The 21668-nt window shown below is 38.3% G+C and overlaps 1 protein-coding gene across 1 annotated transcript in view; it reads left to right on the top strand.

Annotated features, from left to right (window-relative positions):
* Nucleotides 1-9346: 9346 nt before the first annotated feature.
* LOC140227888 (uncharacterized) overlaps nt 9347-21668 on the top strand; it is a 114314-nt gene continuing 101992 nt past the window's right edge. The window contains 1 exon segment of the mRNA XM_072308274.1: nt 9347-9557. Within this exon segment, the coding sequence (XP_072164375.1) occupies nt 9347-9557 (211 nt within the window).

The raw sequence follows: 21668 nt of genomic DNA, 5'->3' as shown, positions 1-21668 counted from the left end.
ACGTTCTACTGTCCTAGATAGTGAGACAACTTCATAACAGCAACGACTATTTCTAAACACACTGCTACTGCTGCTGCTGCTGCTGCTGCTGCAGCTGCCACCCTCAAATACTACTTTTTTGGCTATACTAAAGGTTAATTTGCTGCTGGTACTAACACCTTGCCTACTATTATTCTTTTAATCAGTATCTATGAGAGAGTATAAATCAGATTATGTAACAATGTTTCAGCTATTTTCATTCAAACTTTCAAACTTTCAAACTTTATTTTTTCACTCTTTTTCCAACAGAATGCACAAAAAAACAATATGATACATTTGGCATGCGAGTCGTTGATTATATACATACATATATACATAGTCAGACAGGGATAACAACATGCTCATGTCCTTATGTTTGGTACAAAAAGAAACATACACTCTATTTATACATTCTGTGAAAAAAAAGTGGAGGTACCCACTCAAAAGACTATGCTTGTAACATGTGGGCACCTCTGAGGGAAAAGTGGGAAAGAGGGGAAGTAAAGGGGGTGAAAAACTTACAACTACAAAGATTGCGGGAAACTGGGAAAGTCGGGAATAGAAAAAAAAAGAAAGAAAGAAAGAAGAAAAAGAAAGCAAAAGTGTGAAAATAGGGAACAGAAAATGGGGAGAAGAGAGAGAAAGAGAGAGAAAAAACCTAAATTATTTTGATGCATACACCAAGGGGCGAAGCCCACAGAGACAAATTCCCTGTAAACTTGACGCGGAATTTATCCATCAACAAGGCTGTCCTTTATCCCTTCAGATCCTGGGTAATTTTTGCTGCAGAAAGTATATCATCTTTGATTCAGTTTAATCTTTGTTGCATTTATGATTTAGTGGACCATCTACACTGAGTCAGAAGATAATCAAACACTTGGCAATTGGGGGGGGGGGGGGAGACAGGACCTCAACTTTATGAAAATGTATAGCCAATGAGTCAGCTGTAGATTAACCGTTAAGAATTTTGATAATCAGAAACCGTACAAAAGAGGCCCACTAGAAAGAAGAATTGCTCCACACAATTCAATGTTAGCAAGAAATTAAAAAATGAAATGAAAAGACACATGAACACACATAAAAAAAAAAGAGAAAATCCTATAATGATGTTTCTGCATGGCACTTGACTGGTTAATGGTACTGTTAAAGTCGTGAACGTAAGCTCACTGAAAAAAAAAGGCAAGATGAGTCTAACTATGTAGGCCTAATGTGTCATTAATACTGTGAATATATCTTAAATTACAGGTCATGAAACGTATCATTCATGGACAAAGTACAGTAGAAGGAGCAAAACGAGTAACCCGTGTTGTTCGAGATATCTCTTACAGGTATCTGAAAATGAGACAATCGTTTTTCTTCTATCCATTCCATATCGAGATAACATGCTTTGTCTCTGGTTTCTTGTGAGTATTTGACAAACATGACATTAGAGTATGAAATGAACAAGTAAATTTATTGTCTGGTAAGTACCTGACCTTTGTCTAACTTAACTAAGGAGCTTGAGCTATTCATACAAGCTTCCGGAACAAAACAGTAAGAAACTTTGCAGTTTCTCTTTCCTTCCAACGAACGTGGGGCCACGATGATTACCCCTGCTTATGTACACTGTCTCAGTCCGAAGGTTAATGGATCACTTAGTGCCTGGGTGAAAATAGTGGTTATATTTCACGTTTACATTTATAGGGAGGATATGGTGCAGTGTATATCCACAATGACAGAACAGGGGTCTTCCCACGAGACCGACACCCACAAGTCATACAGCCCACGAGTTCGAAGTTGAAAAAAAAAAGGTCCATTACTCATACAGTCCACGAGTCATGCAGCCCATGATTTCGACATTTCATTATTAGGCAAATAAAGCCAGTGAGTTTGACAGTATAGGTAAAGACAGCCCACGAGTTCGACATTAAAACACTGGACTTAATGTGTCGGTCTAGTGGGCCTTGTTTGCTTAGTGTCGAACTCGTAGGCTGTGTGACTTGACGAAGTTGTAGGCCGTATAACTCGCGGGCTGTATGACCCATGGGCTGTATGACTTGTATGTCGGTATCGGTCTCGTGAGGTGATCCAATGACCCATGAAACCATAGCTTTCCAAAGCTTGTAATAATCCTTCAGAAGAGCAGTTGAAATCAGCTAAGCAGGAAGTGGGGGTTTGCCTGTAAATGCTGTTATGTATAATGTGTGTTGTTGATTTGTCTGAAGAAAGAATATATATTCACCTATGAATTTCATTAATAGTGCACCTAAGACGAACATGAAGAATTTTCATGAATACATAGAATCCATTTTTGTTTTGTTTTTTAGTTCTTCAGATTCCAAGTCAATTTCAAGAAAAGGCCTGTAATGGCTTTTATACAACGTCCCAGTAGATCATTGTAATTTGATTGGAGGATTGTTGGTGACGTGATATTCAATAAATACTCCATTCAACGCGCCGTGGAATTTTGGTTCTATTTTTTGCGTGCAACTTGGTTCGAGTTTTTCGTTCTATTCCACGGTTCGAGAAATTGTACGGTATACTGCATACTGTGTGTTGCATATTGAGGATCGCATGCAGCTAGCGCAGTGTACGTGTGCGGTACATGCATGCGCGTATGTAGGTCTACGTAGTGCTAGTGTACGAGCGCTAGCTGTGACCTGTATCTACACTGATTGCACAAGCCAGAAAGAGAATCGCAGTGGATTCACATGTAAGTATGGCTATATTTTTCATACATATATAGACTTTTATACAACGTCCAAATAGATCCTTGTAATTTGATTGGAGGATTGTTGGTGACGTGATATTCAATAAGTACTCCATTCAACGCGCCGTGCAATTTTGGTTCTATTTTTGCGTGCAACTTGGTTCGATTTTTTCGTTCTATTCCAAAAAAAAAAAGAAGAAGAAAGAAAAGAAATTTTACGGTACTGCATGTACAATGTACTGTGTGTTGCATATTGAGGATCGCATGCAGCTAGCGCAGTGTACAGTGTGCGGTACATGCATGCGCGTATGTAGGCCTACGTAATGCTAGTGTACATGTATGAGCGCTGTATAGCTGTGACCTGTATCTACAACACTGATTGCACAAGCCAGAAAGAGAATCGCAGTGGATCCACATGTATTGTAAGTAGGCCCTATGGCTATATTTTTCATACATATATAGATAGACTTCTAGGCCTACTTAGACCTACCCAACAATCCTCCAACCAAATAACAAAGATCTACTTGGACGTTGTATAAAACAAATAGTGTATGGTCTTTACTCGTGCAATGGAACGAGATTTCGCACTCGGTGAAAGATGAGGCGCACTATTCAACTCGGCTTCGCCTCGTTGAATAGAGCGCCTCTATCTTTCACCTCGTGCGAAATCTCGTACCATTGCACTCGTGACCATTCACTATTTGTATATTCTTTGCTCATGCATTGCTACAATATGAAACTGGGAACTGGCTTATTAAGTTGCAACCTCTCCGTCCCCCCCCCCCTCTCTCTCTCTCCCTCTCTGTCATCTCTTTCCCCTCCTTCTCCCATCTAACTCCCCCCGCCCCTTCTCTCCCCCTCTCTCTCATTCTTTTTTTTTTTTTTTCGTTCTCTTTCTCCTTACTTGACAAGGATGATGAATGGGATAATGGCCATTGTCAGAGAGACCGGTAGGTTTAGTTTTGTGTAGTTTTTGTTTTCATGTCTATTCGGGCCCGATCAGCACGAACAATAGCTGATCTGTGCACTGGCATACCAATACTTATGAATCATTACATAACCTATTAAGATAATCATCTTTTCTTATTTCTTATTTTGGATACCCTCGTCCCCCCCCCCCCCCATGGCTGATTTCAGATGCAGTATTCTAAAGTAAAATACACTTTAGGTCTTTAAAGATGTTAGATATTTGAAGGTACATTTACCATTTCCAGATGAAACAAAAACCTAGCTTTAGTACATTATAATACTTCTAAAATGTGAGCTAGGGATAGAAACAACCAATCTAAAAATTTTAATCAGGTTAATCAATGCAAAAATACTGTTAAATATTCAAAATGTGAACAATAGTTATAATAAGATTGTTTTTAGACCGTCTACAGTTATGGTTTATTGACAAAAATAGTAACATCTCCTTATATTATAGGTTTTGTTGCAACATTTCTATTATGATAAGATGTTTTGTGGTACAACTGATCTACACATGTGATAACATGAACACGTCTAAAAATCACTGCTCCCAGTGGTAAACTACACCTTTAAGATCCGATTTAGTTTTTGTCAGTTCCTCTGACCTGCTTTCAGTTTATCCTTTTCATGTAAATCTAACTGAAATATTAATGCTGTTCTTTCTCTTGAAGTGCTCCCACTCGGGGTTTCGCTAGTTATGTATTTCACAGATTACCGATGGTGATGCTTCAGTCTAAAGGTGGCGCTGTTTATACATGCGCTTAAATAGCTGTTAAAATCCAACATTATTCTAGAATTTGAAACGAACAATATGAAAAGAAGAAATAAGAGGTCACGATTTCAATGTATAGAACTGAAAATGCGCGCAACATTGAACGTCTTCTTCTGAGACTATTATGAATAAAGAATATCTAATGTGCACATAGCTGTCACTTGTTATCATTTTCATTCGCCGTTGTTCGCAAGGTCAAGAGGAGAAACTCGTGTGGCGCTGCTGACTGCACTTTTAACGACAGAATGACATTTCTTAAACTACGCCCTCTATTGTCAAACAATTATGAGTCCGACAAAAATTCCAGGCACCATTGTGCTAATAAGCCTCCTATGATGGTAAAAAGCAGCAGTGATCTACGTGTCAATCTACGCAATTTCCTGTGAAAAGGTGAAAATGATTTTCAAAATATTCTTTTACATGGCAGATATGAAAGAAAATCTTAACTAACAGTGTGACCCACCAAACCAACAAAAAGTCGTCAGACATCGATTTTTAGTTAAGAGCAGATTCTGAAAGAAGAGACTTTAAGCTTGAAAATGATGTATAACTCAATTCAAATGGTTTTTCCTTGCCTATCTAAATATTGGAAAGAAAGTACACACTCCGAACAGAGAAAAGAGCCTCTGAAGTACAAGGTCTATTCAAGCGCTTTATCGTTACCAAGCCGTGCTAGCGGCTATGCGATGATTGGGTTGGGGGGGGGGGGGGGAGGACAGGGCGTAAAACCATCGGAGCCACAACACTGAAGAGATTTTTAGATTAAGCTTTAATTAGGCATTCTTTATTGACACATTCTTTCCATGATTAATACCAACTTCTAAAGCAGTAGCACTATCTTTTCTAAAGTTATTAGAGTTGAGGGTGAAAAGTGTGTCATGTTGTTTTTTCAAAGAAATGAAAAGGGTACTCTATAAGACACACCTAATCACACTATTCTTTAAAAAAAGAGTTTGAGAAAAACTGTGAAAATATAATTTCTTGTCCATTTTATGACTTCAAACTTTAGCATAATGTAGAAGAAGACTTGCTTTTTTAGAGAATATGAAAAACTCAAGATTGGCTAGGGTGACCCACTTGACGTATTTTCAGTCCTCGCACAAAATCAGTGCGTGCGACTTTTTGTTGGTTTTGTGATGCACGGTGCAAATTACTTTATTAATTACTTACCTTTAAAAAAGTATCTCTAGGGTCTAAAGGGAACCCAAGGAAGAACAACTGCGTTTGATGTGGCAGAATGTGCTCAATCCCCCATTTCACTAACTATTTCATATACACTGTACATAGATACGCTATTTCTCCTTGTACGCTTCATCGGTCATATGCAATGATGTTTCTGAAAGTAATAAAACAATCGTTATGAATGGCATATAGATTTAGTTCAAACTGTTAATCATTGCTCAAATCTTGACGAAATTTGAGAATTTAACGAAATTTGAGCAGATAAGTAAATTCGTTGGTATGCATTATATACATGTGTACCTGAGTTAATATCTGGTTTAAGGTAATTGCGCATATAGTATGCACTTTTATTATGTCGGAAAGTTTCAGATTAAGGGTGTGATCTCTATAAGTGGGTTGAAATGGCATGATCAGCATGATACACAGTACACTATCGTAGGATATGATGATATTTCCTGTAATCATAATCACAATTATGATATGTTAAATAGTATAAGATATAGTAAGTAAAAATAAAATGTGATATACAATATTATTCATTACATAATGCATGGAATGAATATTATACGAAATGTAATGTATACATATAATAATATGTGAGGTTATGAATATTTCCTCCTTAAGTTTGCAAGTTACAAAGAGTAGGTTCTGATAATTAGCACAGAGTGTTGGGCTGTATAATCATTTTTTCATCTGTTTTTAGCTGTTCAGAGTATACTTGGACGGGGGTAAGACACAAAGTTATCATTTTGCATATTTGCGTATTTCATCTAAATATACAAAATTCCTGTCACGTAGAACATATACGTGGAATGGGAACGATCTCTTGAATTTGAGAGGTACAAATGGACAATAGAATGTTCAATATTATCATCAGACTGATGTCTCCTCCTTCTTTGAATGGTTTTATGCAAACAATTACTCTACAGGTGAAAGTTGATTTGCTTAACTACAGTCGAAATAACAAAGAAAAAATATAAAAGGTATTGGTCTAGAATGCATATAGCTATAGTCGAAAGTAAGAAATGTGTGCCTCTTTTTTTATTATTTCTCTACAACAGAAATCAGTGCACAAAAGGCTCTTCGAAGAACGCGCATTGAACATACCCGGATGCCATCGTTTATGCGAAAGTCGCCTTAGTGGTATATAATGGTGACTACCAGGCAGGTGACCTGACACTCTCGATTTAAGCTGGTGAGTAAAAAAAATTCAAGAAGGCTGTTGGTGAGTGAATGGCAGTTAGGTTCCGCGCCTGATACAAAGGGAAAGGGAAAAGGGGGAGATCTATGGGAGGACGAGTGAGCTTAAAGTACCTTCTCACAAAAGAGCTGATTATCGTACTTTAACAACCAAATCCAGTTGTACTGTTCGAGGGTATTTGGGCGATTCTATATGGTACAGTAGCAATCAATGCCACAATAGCTAAAATTTATACAAAACCTGTCTTCAGTTGATAAGTCTCTGTCCTTCTCTCTCTCTCTCTCTCTCTCTCACTTCTCTCTCTCCATCTCTCTCTCTTCTCGCCGTACTTTCCCACTAGTTCTTATCCGTAATTTGTCCTTTCGACTATCTCCCGATGAAGCTGTTTTTGTTGCTCCCTTTCTTTAGCTTATTAATGACTGTAACGTGCAAAATTCCAAGAACACATATTACCGACAGATTTTTCCGAAAGTAGCGTAAGGTCAAGTGTGCTGTATCACATGTCTACAATAATTTACACTTTCACTGAACAATAAATCTTTATAATCTTTTATTGAATCAAATAAGTCCTTTACGGGAGAAACTATACCTGATAGTGATGTGGTCAGTAAAAGGATTCACTGACAAAAGGAAAATCGGGCTATCCATTCCGCGGATACGTGACGGATAAACATTTTAAATCATTGCTGTATAGGAAGGCTACACTTCTTGGGACCTCAGGAACAATTTTGGGATCAATTAGTTAGTCCTCAGAAGAAAACAACTGTTTCACTTTGCCATTTGAGAAGAATCTTGCGCCCACCTTGCCACGTTCTGTAATACTTCTTGAAAGTAGTCTATGTACCTTTTCCCGACTAATCTGTTCCAGATCTGTTCCAAATTTTGGTTCATAGTTTGGCTCGATATCGTTCCCACGTTAGTGAAACAGGGCCCAGGGCTCACGGTATTGGAGCGATATTAATATTATCACCATTTGTTCAGGCAAACAAACATCACAATTACCGTTAGGCCTATTCCTCATTCACATGGAAATGACACAGTTAACATGAAATTGTATAGGCCTAATGGTTACGGAAAGGAAATATGAAAATAGTTGCTGAATATTTGATTTGTTATGAAAAGTACACAATAGTTCTCGACTTATGTCTCACATTGTGAACTTGGAAATATTAGTCACCCTGCGCTTCATAGAAGGTAAGTCATGCACTCTTCTTTCGTTTTGCTAGAAAATGAAAGTAATGGGGAATTCTCTTTATAACTATTTTCTCCTTGTAGTTCTACTAATATGATATCACGATCTGCTGACGTCTTCCTTTATAAAGCGATGGCTGCAGCAAATTTTTACATTTTTTTTTGTTACAAAAAAGAAGAAGATATTAATACGATATTTATATAATTATCGCATTCCCTGAATCCAACTATATTTGACTTATATAATTCAGTGGAAGCAACCCAGCCGTCTTGCAAACGATATGTCGGTAGAGAGTCCTATTATTGAATGTTCCACAATCACAACGGCCCAGCTTGAATTAAAAAAAAAGTAGGAGGGGATAGATAAAAACAAATTCCACAATAGTCAAATTGTGCGAGGCGGCCACGTCATAGTTTGCAATAATAACATCGCTTTCTTCCCGAACCCAATCGATGGGATGCCCTTGGATCCCGCGATACCAATGAATGCACGAAATTCATACGCAAATGAGGAAAGCGTCGAACCCACCCTCTAACAATGGGTGCAGCACAGGGAGGAGTTCAACAGAAAACGACTCCTTCCTTTTCAGAGACAAGGGAGAGAATGAAAGGGACTCCGTTAAAAAGCAAGCACGGTATAACAATGAAAAGACAACATCACGGTGGATAAGCAAACACCGATGCTCAGTGGAATTCCGTTGTTGGACTCCTTCAGTGTGAGGGAAAGGTAGACGAAGGAAAAAAAAAATGCGGGGACAATCTTAAGTGAGTGCTTGGTGAAGCGTGAAAAGCGACTCTTTTTTTTTCCCCCTTCTTCTTCTGGAAAGAAGTGGCTTCGCGTTTTATACGCGCAATGTAATTGAAGCACCCGCTATAGGAGATACCAGTGAGCGTCTTACCCGACTCCACTTGACCTGCTTTCGCTCGGCCAGAGAGCGCCCGGAACCAGTCGTCATCACCTGTAGCTTGCCGTATAGGCAGCTTTCATCTATTTCAGTTACCCTTTCTATCAACCGATTACTGTCAGTTTAACGTGATCACCGGTGGAAGCAACGTCGGGTGACAGACAACGGTCTTCTCGTTTTCGTGCTTTTATTTCTCAGGATATAATTGAAGATCATTTTGTATCGCAGGGCGAATCAGATTTGGAGACCAGGTTTGGATTTCTCACGGAAAGTGGTGGCGATGCGTTGAACGGCGGGCCTGACCGCCTGACCAACAAATTGCGAAGAGGAATTACTATCGCCCTAAGACATTGATATACGCCGAAACAATCCCGTCCGGAAGCAGGCAGCTTATATTTTGTATCAGTTGATCACCGAAGATGGTGACATCCAACCATATGAGGACTATCTCCCTTCTGGTTATAACCCTCGGAGCTCTCCTCCAGGAATCTCTGGGATTCTCGAGTGGGGCCGGCGATGGCGCTTGCACGTCTCTGCTCCCGGGACACGGCGCCATCCCGCAGACCACCAGCTCTCCCTTCCAGATTACCGCGCTGGCGTCATCATATTCTGCTGGAAGCCAAATTCAAGGTACGCCTTCTCTCTCTGATTTTAATTTTGTCCCTTTTTACTTGATAAATCTCTTTCAGCTTAAGAGGCTATAAGTCTACCGATGCGTGTTTCCCTACCCAGTCGCTCGATGATGAAGATAATGTAGTGTATAGGAGAAGACAAATTTCGATTATTGTGTAAAATTTTTTTTTTTCTCAGCTGTTGGAAAAAGAAATGCAGTACAAGTTTCAAAGGCCAAGAATTATGTTGGCATTACATATACATAAATGTACATACATACACACGTATATACCTGCATACAAGCATGTATACATAAACACATACATAATATACGCATACATACATACATACATACACGCATACATACATACATACATACATACATACATACATTGTACATACACATGTACAGAATACTCTAAGAGGATAATAAAATCATCATACTAGTAACTGGACTAATCGTAACTGTACCGTCAGGGGAAAGAAGAAGCAACTGACAAAAAAAAAAAAAATCAAACTCACACTTACTTATAAGTACTTATTGATACTTGGATACTTGGTTGATTAGCCCTCTATTCCTGTGGGAAGGGCTCTCAGTCTACTCTTGAAGGATGCCACAGTGGGTGCAGACACAACGTGCTCTGGGAGAGAGTTCCACGGCTTGACCACTCTATTAGAGTAGAAGTGGCCAGCAAGTTGGGTTTTGTAGCGTCTATAACTCGTAAGAGTGACCTCTTAGTGTTTTGGGTGGGGTAGAGAAGAAAATATCTGGCTTGGTTTTATAATGGCCATTTAGAAGCTTGTAGGTATCTATAAGATCGGTCTTGATTCTTCTCCCCTGAAGAGGTTCCAGTCTGATTTTGTCATTACATAAACGTATTAAAGCATCTTGTCTGCACCTTCAATGTCTTTCTTTGCCAAGGACTCCAAACTGTGGATGCATATTCCAACGCTGGTCTCACTATAGATTGGTAGAATGTGCACTGGTGACTTTAACTTCATTGAATCCTGTAAAACAGCGTCGAAACATGGCAATCTTCTGATTTGCTTTTGTGACTATCTGTTGGATATGATTTGCTGGAATGTTGTTTACAGTAACACCCAGATCTTTTTGGCTTGACACTTCTTGTATAGGTAAATGCCATTAAGGGAATACTGATAATCTAAAGCTGCACGTATGCGTAAAACAACACATTTCTCAGCATTGAAGTCAAGCAGCCAGCGTTTGGACCATGCTGCCAGTTCATTTAGGTCGTTTTGAAGAGAGTCGCAATCTGATTTAGTGAGACCCTTCCTATAAACTTTAGTGTCACACGTTACAAAAAGAAGATGTCAACTGACACACACTTATGGAATGAAAAGAATACACGTTTTAGTTGTAAGATTATGCGAAGGTTTATGAATACATGTGTATGTGTAAATATACGCGTAAGTGTGTATGTGTATGTACGTGTGTGTATGTGTATGTACGTGTGTGTATGTGTAAATATTTATGTATTATGTATGTATGTACGTATGCATGTATATTTACATTGCATACATTTTACCGTATTTACAGGGATTGATAATTCTGCAAGAAGTTGCATATTCATCGTACACTAGACTGGGTTTAAGGTCAGCGTTTAATCAATTTGATTATAGGGTGAAACGTGGAACGAAAATTAGGAAAATGAAACGGTACATGAGCAAGCTTAAGATATTAGGGAGAATAAGAAAATATCAAAATCAAAATCAAGTAAACTTTATATGCCTCATTGTAGAAGATTATACAATCACTACTTGTAAATAAGTTTTTATTTTTGCACTCTGTAGGGGAATGCATTGACTAAAATAGAGTAAGACAATGAGCTGGTTGCACAATGTAGATTGATTGGACACACACACTATGGTTTACCTATTACCCTTATGCCATATACCACAAGCTGGTACAAAGGGAAGTCTGTTTCCTCTCTCTTTTGTGGAAACATGATTTACTTCCATAAATGAAGCAAAGCGCGGACAGTCTTCTTCAAACTATATATGCAAAATCTCGAGCCATCGTAAAAAACCGTGACTAAAGGCACAACTTATGAGAGCAGGAAATCGAAATGGGCTAACTTTCTTTTATTGTGTAAATGCACGGATTACATCACGTCTGAGTATTTCAAACCCACTGACATAACTGAGAGCACTTTCACATAGGTGAATGACATCGCAGCACCAAGCAGCCAAGTGGCCGCCCGAATAACAGACCATACGATGAAACAGTTCAATGCTTACCACGACTTATCCAAAGTTTAGATAATAGTGTGGCATAGTGGTTAGGAGATACCTAGCTCTTACTTTTTAAGGTACCGTATACATGTAGATTTTCATTATAATGATATGGGTTGCTGAAGAGAGAATATCTGGAGAAGTACTGAATGAAACATCTACATGAAGGTGGATATAGGAGAGTAATTAGAGTGCACGAATGATGTATACCCAACCCATCAAGAAGTCACTGGTGACGCATGGATGTCTACAATAAAAGCTTGAATTCAAATATCATTGGTAAACTTCTAGAACAAGAAATGGTCACAGCGTTTTGTTGTTGTTGTTGTTGTTTCTGCAAGGGTTGCCCGACGCATAGTAACAGCTAATCAACGCAATTAGTAACGGGCTCATCCTACCAACTTGACACCCACGAGCTCGACATTGAAAAGAGGCCCATGAGTCCGACACTATGATAGGCAAAACAAGGCCCACAAGACTGACACCGCGTATACATCACCCATACATTAAGCCTAGTGATGTAATGTCGGTCTTGTTGACCCCTTTTTTGCGTAGTATTAGACTAATTGGCCTTGTTTGCCTAGCGTGGGACTCATGGGCCTTATTTGCCTTGTGTCGAACTCTTGGGCTGTATGACTCGTGGATGTTTAGAACTCGTGCCGCGCACCCGTTTGTATCTTATTTGCCTCCAGTAGACACACAAGATTGCTCATCGCAGAAAATTGTCCATTGGTCTTGACTTTCAGGGGATGTGCCTCATTTTTCTGTGTATAGCGCATTCTTGATACAAATGCTTCATGGGAACTTGTATGAATCATTCAAAGATCCATCAAGCATGAACAGCTATAATGTGAACCTTGTGAAAACATCATTTTACGACTCCCTCTCCCCCATGGAGCTATAGAATGCTGTTGAAGTTAGCACAACACCTATCGATAATGATGGACGCGCCCATATTTGTCGTTTCCCATTGCCTTTCGTTTCCCTCAGTTACTTTGTGCTCTATAGCTTGAATGAACCAATTTCTTTTACTCTTTGGAAATATTCTTTTCTCTTCGCCTTGCGCCAATACATTATGTACGTAGCCTTGCGCCAATACAATATGTACGTAAGATGAATTGATGTAGGCACTACTGCTTCCGAATAGTTCCCAAAGACTAAAAAATCTGGGGTCCCCTCACATGCCATGAGAAAGCGTCATAAAATTCTTACGCTTTGGTTGTAGATTACCATCAATGCCCCAAGGCCGGATTTCATTGTAAGGCTCAGTAAGGGTGCTGTGGCTCTGAACTCAAATAATTTTGCTCCTTTTCATGGCAATTGAAAAGGAAAAATATGTATATAATAGATATAATTCTTTTTCCCTCTATCCTCCCGACTGGTATTCCAAATTTAACAAATAGGCATTTATACAAGTCCACTTTTTCTTTAAATTTGGTAGGCCTACATTATACCCCGTTGAAGACGAGTCCCGGGCATACTCGAACAGAACGTGTCTATAGCTCTCTAAAAAAAATCGAGTGAAAATTTTCACTCTAAAAAGAGTGAATACAAAAAAGAGTGAATTTCGAGTGAAATTGGAGTGAATTTTGAGTGAAAATGCTCATTTTCACTCATTTTGGAGTGCCGTCATGGATCACTTCTTCAAATCTTCAAATCTTCGAGTGATCCCTGACGTCACTCCAAAATGAGTGAAAATGAGCATTTTCACTCAAAATTCACTCCAATTTCACTCGAAATTCACTCTTTTTTGTATTCACTCTTTTTAGAGTGAAAATTTTCACTCGATTTTTTTTAGAGAGACTTATGGGAAATGCGGGATGCAATACACCTGTATGCACGCACTGTGTTATCATAATATGCCCTCGTACTAAATTACAGGGACCGACATTAGATGTGGTCCGGAGCCACTAGAAATTGATGTTGCGCCACCAAATAAAAATAGGTTAGTTTACTTATTCATTCATTCATTTATTCATCGCCCGAAAGGGTAACTAAGATTCAAATTGGATTGTTTATACATTTGCTCTTGTGATATCTTTTTCGAGGCATCAAGATTTCAGATTTACTGATTTTAGATTATACATTACTAATATCAAGCATGTACCACATGTATATGTACCATGAAGCATTCAAAACATGCATAGTTGAATATGTTTATTAGCACGTCGTATCATACATGTACTTTTAGAAATATGCACGTAAATTTGTATACAATAAGCATCCCTTTAATTCTGAATTCTACATGAAATATAAGCTCTTTATTCAATTTGTTTGACATTAATTGAACGATATGACAGACTCCATTGTGTTCATGTCTTCGCAAGTGTCACTGTTTGACATTAAAAAAACATTCCAGGATTTAGGGTTAGGTCTTTTGTTGTTAGACGTACCTATTGTGATGTTCGTGGGGTGAAACTTAGCAGCTATAATCTAATAATAGGGCCGGATGTTTGATCATTTATTATTAAAAAAAATAATAATAATAATCAAATGCATTCTTGAGATGTCGTGACAAGAGGAAAATGAGTGGATATCTGATTTATTTACTGTGCCTTTTCAATTCTGATTTAGTTTTTTTTTTTGCTCCTTTTCCCTGAAAAGCCCAACAACAGGAGACTCATACATATTAAACATAATATTAATGACGAGAAAGTAACTCAGTATGAATTTGTTATGACTACAAGACACTTAGTATACTGTACGATTGTGTAGTTTAAAACGGAACAATCACTCAGAGCTTTTTGACACGAATGCGTCAAAACAGGACTTTTACTTATTTACCGTACTTACTGGGAAACACTCGCTAAAAGTGCGTGCACGCAACAACACGAAAAAGCATTTTAATGGAAAAGTGGAATAGAGAACAGGAATCAGCACAAATCCTGCACAAAGGAGGAAATAGCAACATTTTTCATAACTACAATTTTGATGTTAGTCAAACAAAGGGAGTTTGGGGTTTTCTTTTTTGTTTTAAATCGTGTCTTCTTAACCCGTTGAAGAAGAGTCGCGAGTATACAAGGGCAGGTGTCTATGGGGAAATGAGGGTTGCAGCAAAATCAGTGAGTCCTCAACGGGTTAATGATGTAATTTGAGTCGGGAATAACATTCCAAACACCGGGAACATTATGTCTTATTGAAAAAGACAGATACGTCATTCTTGCAATCATCAAAATGATGATGATGATGATGATGATGATGATGATGATGATGATGATGATAACACTGATGATGATGATCCTCAGCTTTTGTATAGCGCCATATATCTGTTATACAAACATTCAAAGGCGCCGACTCTATCCTTCTGTTTCTTGTATAAATCGAAATTACCCAATTCCAACATAATTGTACACATAGCAGTAAGCTTGTACACATACCTGCAAGTACTCTGCAGGTAACAGACCGTGTCTATGTCTATTTAGATGGGTATATTGCTGCGAAATGTGTTGTGACGGCAATCAGGGCTCAATATTGTATATTATTTTATGCTGTCGTCATTGTAGATTAATTATCATGAATGCTTCCTTGCAGTGATTTAGGAACTACCCTCGTGTCAACATACCAATTAATAAGCAAAAACGTGAAATCGGAGCAATACGCCACTGTGATATCACAACGTAGAGGTACATGCATGGGAAACTGAAGATAATTTACCGGCCAATCATTGATGCTTTGTCCAAACGAAACGTATACTCTTCTTCCCTAGAGTAGAGTTTTCTTCCCACTAATGGTTGGGGGGGGGGGGGGAGGGGAAGACAGATTATCATAATGAAGCATTGTTTGCAGTCATAACATGGCCGTCTTTCTTCTCTTCCTAGTCACTGGTGGTTTCACAAAGCACTGTCTCAGTGGGAATTGTCGAGATCTTGATTATAATAATTATATTCAACCCTGATCATCATTCGTTTATGCACCGTGCCTCTATCACGCCTTGGCATATTATATACTTTATGTTTGTTTCTTACGCCGTGAAGAATGGTCCCTTCTGTTCAGAGGCTATATAGGTAAGCAACAGGGAATACACCTGTGTAGTATTGGGAAATGAGCGAGAATAGCGGCCAAGCGAAATAATGTTTGGAATATACCTGTCGACTCTTCACTGGATTTTTTCTTCTTTGCCGTTTGCCTCTTCGGAGAATCATCTTTCTTACCAAACTCTGCTCTATACTCCTTGTGAAAATCGAGTTGAGAAATATGACTCTGCAAGACCAACGTGCTTGTCAATCAGGGTGTTTAAGAAAAAAAAAACAACAACAACACTTGCCAAAAAAAAAAAAGAATACAGCAAAACTGGCAAGCAATTGATATCAAAGCCCCCTGACAACCTTGGATTTAAGTCATGAACCATGGTGCTGTCAAGTCGAATGTCATTCCTATGAATTCGTAGGTCTGTTTGTCAGAGCCTGAAACAAGGACATCAAAGTAGCCTTTAAAAGATTCAGAGTCAGCACAAAAGACTTGATGTTAACCTTGCGCCGCACCTTTTCCTGAGAGTTATTACCCCGCAAAATGACACAGGGGTTACTGTTTTTTTCCAACAATCACTGTGCCGTATCCAAAAGGAGCAAGATAGATTCGGTACAAGGCTCTTGACTCCTACTCAGAATATCGAGACCTGATGGAGTTATTATACAAATATCTTTTGAGAAATTGTAATAGATTTTTTTTTTCCGTGATGGCCTTCTTTGTTCCGAAATACTGGGACACCCTGCGATGTCTTGGTAATTACAATTACAAGGAGAAGAATTTCCATATGAACAGATTATGTGTATGTATGCCCAAACAATCTACATGTACATAATTATTATACATATATTATATCATTATTTATGACCGATAAGTCATGGATACTGTATGGGTGTTTTGTATCACGAGAGTATCTAATTCCTACATTATGTCAAAGAAGAAGAAGAAGAAGAAGAAGAAGAAGAAGAAGAAGAAACGCACAAACAAACAAAAACATGTACTAATTTCAATGAAACACATCCTTGTTGATTTACGGAAGTGGCAATCACAGTAAATTGTGCATCCACAATCAGTCTTTTTTTACTTCTTAACAGCATTGTCTCCCCGCACAAACAAACTGATGATACATTATAAATCCTCCGATGGACGCATCGCTCCTAAATTATAAAACCCATGTATGTTTTCTTTATAGTATGAAACTCCTGAATCGCCATTTATAATTACCTGGCTGGATACCCTTCGTGAAAGTGGTGCAGACGTTGTTTCTCAGAATTCTTGCAGCGGGATCTCATTTTCTCACCATCTTTTCCTGCTCTTTCATCGTGCTTTTTTTTTAAACAGACTCGACTCAACATGTTTGGCGAGGCAAATAATAATCCCCGCGATGGAAGCAAGTGGATCGATTGGTGGTAACATCTGTCGAATTCGTGCCAAGATCATCCTGTAGAGGGGAAGGAAAAAAAAAATCACGACACACTCAAGTTTTAATATGAAATTCAATCATCGCACATAAGCTATATAATACCTCGCGTGGAAGCCTTCACTGTCTGACGTATAGTGTGAAAAAGGGAAAACCCAACACGGCTGTAGGTGAAAAAGAAAAAAAAAATGTTCTGTGCAGTTCACCAAGGTATTTTTTTTTCTATTTACCTGCTTACATTGTTGTATACGATAGTATTATACACTTATAAAATGGACAAATTCATAAGTACACCGATATTGTGTGTATTCTCATATCACATTTAAAGGGATGGTATAGTTTCAGATGAGATTCATGGAAATGTATGCTCTTATAATTTCTTAAAGTGGTTTCTAAGTATCTCGCAAAAAAGAGAGAGAGAGAGAGAAGCTCAATCCTTATCTCAACCAATACTATACCATTCGGCCCTTTCGAGTGAGATAAATCATCATATAACACAGACTGGAGTATAGACGGAATCTCATAAAACTTTGTTATTTTGATATGCAACTGATCATTTTCGCGTTTTTCTTTATCAGAATATTCAATACTTTTCCTAGTCTTTCAAAAGTTTTCAAAATACATTGCTCACGCCATGTCATCCAAACACATCCGAAAGTTGTTCAAGACTACTATATCTAGAACACACATGAACACATCGGGGTAGATTATCCGACCGCATTCGGGGGACTTACATCACTTCAGTTTAAAAGCAGCAACAATGACCCCGAATGAGGATTTCAGTGGGAAGCCAATCCCCATAGACACTGTACATGAAGCAATGGAACACCTCATCTAATCCTGTCTTTGTGCTGCTTTAAGACCTCTCGATGGGTCGCACAAGGAAGAAAAAAAAAAAAGGACTCAACCAGGACATTGTCCGTGCAAGTCTTCCCACGTAGCTTTCAAGAGGAAAGACCTTAGATTCCTCAAGATGCCTATTGTTCTGACTGTTTTAGAGGCGTTCGTGTATACTGCCTCAGAGTGGTAAGGAGAATCGGTGATATAAAGCGCTGTAATGAGGATACAGAGGATGATCACTTGTCTTAGCAACTACAACTCCTATTCAAGTTTCTTCCGTACATTATGGGGGAAATGATGAAATATTCTTCTTTACCAACAACAAATCACACAAAACAGACGTTTGTTATGTTAGTGTCATGTGAGATATGAAAATGAAAAATGGTTAGTCTATAATTTATAGTATAGCAACATTTGTACGATTCCCTCCTCCTCCGTACATTTATACAGAAATACACGGTGTACAGGTCAGATTCTAGTATAATTGGACTGATCATGTAGGTTCTGCCTTCATAGACAATCTAATATTAGAAAATGAGGTCAAAGATCCCTGATTGATTTTGAAGTATTCCTTTGAATAAATAGTTTGGCAATCGTACTTTCAAAGAGAAATCGTACGCTATAATCAGGCCTATCAAAATCTTCCACTACGAAAGAAACGGAACTCCCTACCACCTGTTCATCAGCTACACCTTATACTTTGAGATCTTCAAGAAGAAGAATACGATGCAGCTTAAGCTCCGATGACCTCATTCCGGCATGGTTTTTAGCTGCACGTAGAAAATTGTAGAGGACTTATAACGGCACACTGTGCACCTAGCGCTTAGCAAGCACAAGGTAAACTCCGCCAGCAGCGGACCGTACCATGCAGACTCGAAGAAGAAGAAGAAGAAGAAGAAGAAGAAGAAGAAGAAGAAGAAGAAGAAGAAGAAGAAGAAGAAGAAGAAGAAGAAGAAGAAGAATGGTCACACAAAACGCGGATGTTTGTCGTATGCATTGCCTGAATTACAGGAGTTTTCTTTAAATCTGATTAGTGTAGAGTTTGCTCTGAGTTCGAATTATCTACTCCATTGGTTACTTGCCGATAAAAAAGAGTGTTTTTGTCTACCAACCAATTCACTAATCCATCTCGGAGGATAAACTCGGAGGATGATTCGCCGTTTCGCAAGACTTGTCAACTAGTTTGTCATGACAATTCCGAAAGTTTCCGAAACTTAGTGTTCCGGTGCATTCGTGGTTCTGCAATTGAAATTAAAATGGACATCAATCACAGTGCTCATGGTGTTTCACACACGGACTGACCAACACTGAAACCACCCATAAACAGTGATTGCTTTCAAGTAAGAAATTAAGTTACTGTCTGTATAATTATACTTTCGGCCAATATTCAAGTTCCCTGTATACAGTCATAAATCCAGATAGCAAATCACAACTTAGATATGGATTTCTATATAATGCAAACTATTAAATAAAGGTGTAGGCTGTATGATGAATTATTTGGATTTTGGAAAGTACCGTTCAATATTGGACTGACTCTATTTACAACAATCATCCTATAAACATAGCGCCTCGCAAAGAAAGAAGACAAAACAGGAGTAGAGGCTAAGAAAAGGAAAGAAGGAAAGAAAATAGGGGAAATATGGTGGCGAGGAGTATGATAATCGGACAGAGAGGAAAAACTGTCCCCCATTTCTTGACCTTGTTTGTTTGTTGTTGGTTTTTTTCGTTCGTCTCGCGCCTCTTCTGCACACGGTGATGGTAGTTAGTTTCATCACCACAATAAATTGGTAGCAGTGTTGACACAGAGACCGGGAAGGCACGAAGGGCGTGTCTCGAACTGGCGCTCAGGAACGGTGGTGATGACGTCACAAGGTGCTATAGATCGATGGTGTCTTGGCGCTCAATTTTTCTCCCTGCTGAATAAGCAGGCTTTCATTGCGCCATTCGGTGCTTCTTGAAATTGACTTTGTGCAATGGGTTTTGCTGTCCAGTATAAACCCCTTTTGTGTGCATAAAGTTCGAGTCACTGTTGCAACAGTTGCATCATCGAGGTGTAAAATATGAAACCTAATCTACGTGTGCTCTATGTCGATAAAAGCGAAAGGGAGAAAAGGAACCACTTAAACTGTTACAGAGCATTGCATTCTAAGAGGAATTCTAGGTTTATTTAAAAATCGGCTTTGAAGTGGTGGATATAATTTATATGTATATATATATATATATATATACATATATATATATATATATATATATATATATATATATATATAACACCAAAGTAAATCAAAACAATCCTAATCAACGGTGGGTCCCACCTTTATTCAGATCGCTTGTTTTGAATATCTCGGCCATTTAAAAACCAGTTGTTATTTTTCATCAAATAAAAGTTGAATTCATCTTTGAATTATGCGCTGTCTCGTATTCCAGAGAGGTTTCTCATTTTGTCATCAATAATGAAAAGAGAAACCTAAAACAAGGTTTCAAATGAAACTATTCCATTCCTTTAAAGACCAACAAACAAACTTTGTGTTAGAAAGCTCAAAGATGTTCATACTGCTTGCTTTATCACATTGACATATGGCCACTTTTAACAGACATCTGCCATTAAGACATCAGTCTGTTTGAGTATCTGGTAGTGATACTACCGCCATACAGTCTTTTGCTTCTCACTTCTTTTATGACTTCCGATTACCTTACATTACTCCTTATGGTGCACTGCAAGATCGCTTGTTTTGCATTTCCACAAATCTTGTACAGAATCTTTACAAGGGCAATTGAAGGGGGAGCGAAAGAGCCTGTAAACATTATTGACAATACATGCATGGAAGTTCTGACATACGGCAGCCCTTTGAAATTAATGGCAGCATTGAATGCAAATGCCAACTCATCTTGTGAACTTTTGAAAATTATTCGATATCACTATTTCCAAGCCACACGAAATGTAGAAGCACTTGCGTTCCTTTGACAGCTGCGCTATCCGTCTAACCATAATGTGTATGTGCATGAATTGTATATACATATTTCCCTTAAGATTGCACCATTCGGGGACAGTGTAAAATGGAAAATGTGTGATAAGTTTAGTAGTAAAGCACGAGTTGAATGTGACATAACAGAGTTGAAAACATTAATGAGACAAAAAGCTGTCTCCTTAATATCAAGTGTTTCCTTAATATATCAGTTACAAACCTATATTGTCCCCCTAAGGTGTCATCTTGAAAAAATTAATGAGACATAAAGCTGTGTCCTTAAATTCTAGTGTTTCCTTAATGTATCAATTATAATCCTATATTGTCTCCCTAAGGTGTCATCTTGAAAACATTAATGAGACATAAACTGTAGTCCCTTAAAGTCTAGTGTTTCCTTAGTGTATCAATCATAGCTCTATAATTGTCTCGCTAAGGTGTACGTCATCCAAGAAAAATTATAAAAGATTATAATTATCTTTATATGTTATATGTTTAGTGATGATCTTAGTGTGTAATATCTATTCCTTCGTCTTGTCGTCATTGTCCGTATAAACAACTACTTTTAAGATGGCTGCTGCATAATATCTGCCACAATTACGACCTTATGAGATATCGCACGGTGAGAAACTCCTGCATTGTACGCTACCACAATATTGCACTGGCCTGCACGAGGTATCCATTTAA

Source organism: Diadema setosum, chromosome 4 (assembly GCF_964275005.1).
Source record: "Diadema setosum chromosome 4, eeDiaSeto1, whole genome shotgun sequence".
Classification (NCBI taxonomy): domain Eukaryota; kingdom Metazoa; phylum Echinodermata; class Echinoidea; order Diadematoida; family Diadematidae; genus Diadema; species Diadema setosum.
The sequence above is the reverse complement of the archived record's forward strand: the minus strand, read 5'-3'. Positions and strand labels throughout refer to the sequence as shown.